The sequence below is a fragment of the Egretta garzetta genome, unplaced genomic scaffold, assembly GCF_000687185.1.
Source record: "Egretta garzetta isolate BGI_Z169 unplaced genomic scaffold, ASM68718v1 scaffold36, whole genome shotgun sequence".
NCBI lineage: Eukaryota > Metazoa > Chordata > Aves > Pelecaniformes > Ardeidae > Egretta > Egretta garzetta.
The window spans coordinates 2,925,362-2,928,945 of record NW_009259975.1 but is presented as its reverse complement, the minus strand read 5'-3'; the positions used below and the strand labels follow the sequence as shown (position 1 = coordinate 2,928,945).

General features: G+C 39.3%; 1 protein-coding gene across 1 annotated transcript; it reads left to right on the top strand.

Moving 5' to 3' along the window:
• The first annotated feature begins 6 nt into the window (after window positions 1–6).
• On the top strand, window positions 7–3,067 carry PPDPFL (pancreatic progenitor cell differentiation and proliferation factor like). Its single transcript, XM_009640364.2, has 4 exons — window positions 7–77; window positions 1,030–1,119; window positions 1,212–1,311; window positions 1,735–3,067. Exons 1-4 carry the CDS (start codon window positions 23–25, stop codon window positions 1,745–1,747), a joined length of 258 nt encoding a protein of 85 aa, XP_009638659.1. The 5' UTR covers window positions 7–22; the 3' UTR covers window positions 1,748–3,067.
• Window positions 3,068–3,584: the final 517 nt, after the last annotated feature.

Sequence of the window (3,584 nt, the reverse complement as noted above, 5' to 3'; positions counted from 1 at the left end):
TTTGCCCCGCCGTGCGCCTGCCATGGCTTCCGTACCCTCCGCCGGCTGCCTCCTGGCTAAGAACCAGTACTACAGAAGTAAGTGCTCGGGGGGACGGGCCGCTCTTCTCTTCCCCCCCTCACCCTTCCCCCACGGGCGGGGGGGAGCTCCTCAGGAGGAGGGAGGCTGAGGGGCCCCCAGAACCTCTCCCGGAGTGATGTCCGGATTGTTGCCACTCAGGAAAAGTTAGAAAGTGTTTTAGGTGGTGTCTGGATGAGCTGGAAGCAAAAGAGTGTTTTTGCCTGGTAGTTTTTAATTGCTTGGAGAGTTTTTTGTTATATCAAGGAACTTCAGTTTTAATGACCATTTGCTTCTGGCTATTGATCTACTTTTTCTTTTCCTATCTAGAATTGTTCATTAGGTCTATGTAACTATTTTTTTTTTTAAATTCTAAAACATGACATAGAAAAAGTGTTAGCCCAGCAAGTTCTGGCTTCCAGCTGTACTTCATATTTACTTTGCAGACTTAGAATGCAAAATCAACTCACATGTTTGTTTCTAAATATGTGAAATGCACTCTCAAACCAGTGACTATCTGGTGTATTAGGATACCTCTATGCCAGATGGACACTGTAGTGAGAGTACAGTATTTAGTTGTATCACAATGAGAATTACAGCAATTAGGTTGTTTTGGACTTGAAAAGTCAAGGTTAGACTTACCTGGCTTGATAGCAATGTGTAAATGATCGTAAGATTTGTCAGTGGCTTCAGCAGAAGTTGTATAATCAGATGTCAGTAGGCTTTTAAGTGAAGAGTGAGTAGGCTGAGAGATCAACTTCTATAAAGTTTTTATATACACAACTGTAGTAGAAAGGTGTATAAAATACAGCAGTTATACTTTGTAGCGAAGTAAACTTCTCTTTTAGATTGCTTCCTCCAAGACAGCAGCAGGTCTGAAAAATTCTTGGCATAGAAAAGTTCTTGGTGTAGAAATAGCGTACCCTCTCGAGGCATTTTTTCATTATGTGTGTCTCTGTTTTCCATGAACAGCAAGGCAGAACTCGGAATCCAGTGTTTCTTCCAGCTCCTCCTCCTGTTTGGATGCTGTGAACGCCACAGACCAGGAGAAAGCATTTCATGGTATTGTTCCCTTCTCTCAAACAATATTCTGCTTTTGCCTGTTTGTTACTCAGCCAGTGTCTAACAGTGTGGGCTTTTTTCTCCTCTTGCAGGGTTACCTGAATTAATTGATAAATGTTGGTGGATAAAAAGCTTTTTCCATAGTGAACCATCTCCACCAACTGTTGGCAGAAAAACACTATCAGCAAGCAGGTGAGTCTTGTTTTTTCAATGATGGGGGTAACCTACTCATTCTGTTTTACTTTTGATGGAAGTGTTAGTAAACAGATTATAATCGGCTAAAACAGTCTGGGGGGTGCAGAGCTATTTTGATGACTTAAAAGAGAGTGCAAATGTACAGCTATAGAAGCTTCCCATGTTTTCACTTTAATAAACAAACCTGTATGCTACTTCACATTAAGCAGGTGCTAGTGGCTATTACTGTTCTACACTTACAGTGATATTTATTTAATCCTCTACTTACAGCACTTGCACACCCATTTATGCAGCTTACCCATTTTACTTCATGTTAAAAAGCTGATATGAATGCATTCAAAAATACTTCGGTGGACAAATATCTCTGAGGAAAATACAATGATAATTCTACTCATAACATTTTTATGTATATTTCTGCAGTACCAACAGTTGAACAGGACAGCATGCTGACTTTACTGACCGAGCTACTATGTACAGACTTGTTTTTCCAAGAGGCTTGGGATCTTCCTAATGTCTGGGTTCAGCTGCAAGAAGACGACAAAACCATTAGGAGACCGGAAAAGTGTATTTTCAAAATATTTGTCAGTAGCTTAAATGATATTGCTTAATGAACATGCCCATGGCCTACCTTGTTCATTACGGAGTTGCTATAATTTGAGATGTCTATCTAATGGAAGTTACCTGGATTAAATATCCTGATGACTGACTTGGGTAGTTAAGGAAAAAAATGACAGCAAAAGTAAGCTATAGTAGGTTTAGGAGAAGCATGTGTATTGAATGACTTTGCAATATGTGATATTGTTAAGTTTTACCTTTAAGATATCGGCTCTATAGGCAGTCATGCTGATGTAAACAAGATTCAGATATATAGTCCAGAGTCCAACTGTGCTATGGTACATGTTTTCTATCAAGTATCTCTCTGTACCAGTTACAGAGACTAAGTTTACAAGAATGTTTGTTAATAGCTTTGCTTTTAGAAAGCCCAATTACACCAAGGAACTGTAATTAGTTTGGTCTCTCTGTTAGAGCAGGGTGTATAGATCCCAGCCTCAAATACTCGGGTACAACTTTCATTCATATCTAAGCATGTTGGTGCTTGAGACCAGAATAGAAGAGAGACAAGAAATCAGTAATCCTGACAGACATGGACACCTTCCAAGCAGAATAGCAACCTTAATCAGAGTTGGTACTCCTAGGTCTGTTTTACCTCTGTTTGACTTTTAGATTACTCTCACCTGCTTTGCTGTAGCTTAAAGAGCTACTTGTTCTCAAGTGACTAATCAATATTCACTGCTGTCTGTCAGCTTAGTTGTTATGTGCTAGGTCTGGCAAAGTGTTCAACTCAATCACGTTAATGTTATCAACCAAGTCTACCTTCATCGTGATTCGTGCTCTTGAAAGATACTGTAACGTAGCTTCGTTTGGTCTTCAGCATTGCAAGGCGGTACATCAGATTGTTTGTTCTACTGGGTATGACTGAAATGTGTCAGAGGTCATAGAAAATATCAAGTATTTGGCTGTATGATATTTCTGTGCAACTTTTTGACAACTTTTTGACGTGCTGTCACTAAAATCTATCTGACCTTTTTCTGTCATTGGATGAGCTAACAATAGCAAACAAGTTTTCATCTTGAGTTAATGTTTGTCATGGTTGTGCATAGGACTCCAAAGTGTATTGAGTGACTGCTTCAGGAAGCTGATGGCTTTGGTGGAGACCATAATGCATGGCACGTGACAACAGAAAAGAACACAATGCTGAAAACAGTTTTGGGAATCTTTAAATTGACTTGTTACATATCTCTACCGCTATTGTGTAGTTACTTTGTCCTTTCTCTAAGTGTACAGAATGAACTATTTTTTTATACTAAGATTTTTTTATTAATAAAGATTCAATCAGTATTTGGTCTGTCTCATTTTTGACCTCTAATAACAAACTGGTGGTCAGTGCTGCTTGTGGTGTGGTTGGTGGGTGGTTTTTTGGGGATGTGGGTGTGTTGTTTTTTTGTTTGTGGGTTTTTAATGTGACATATTAGTAAAACTTAAAATTCCCTCAGAAGACTTTATGTGTGTGTCATGTTCTTCCTTTAGCCACTTTAAAGTCTGATGGGAGGTCAAGAAGGAATGGTAGAATGTAAAGTAAGAAAAAGGCCCTAATACCTTTCCCTGTAGTATCAACTTGTAAAGGAAGGGGAGAAGATTCAGACTGCTGTTGAAAGAAGGTGATTGTGGCTCTCTTTGAAGATGCCTGAAGGCATAGAAGAAAGAATTGT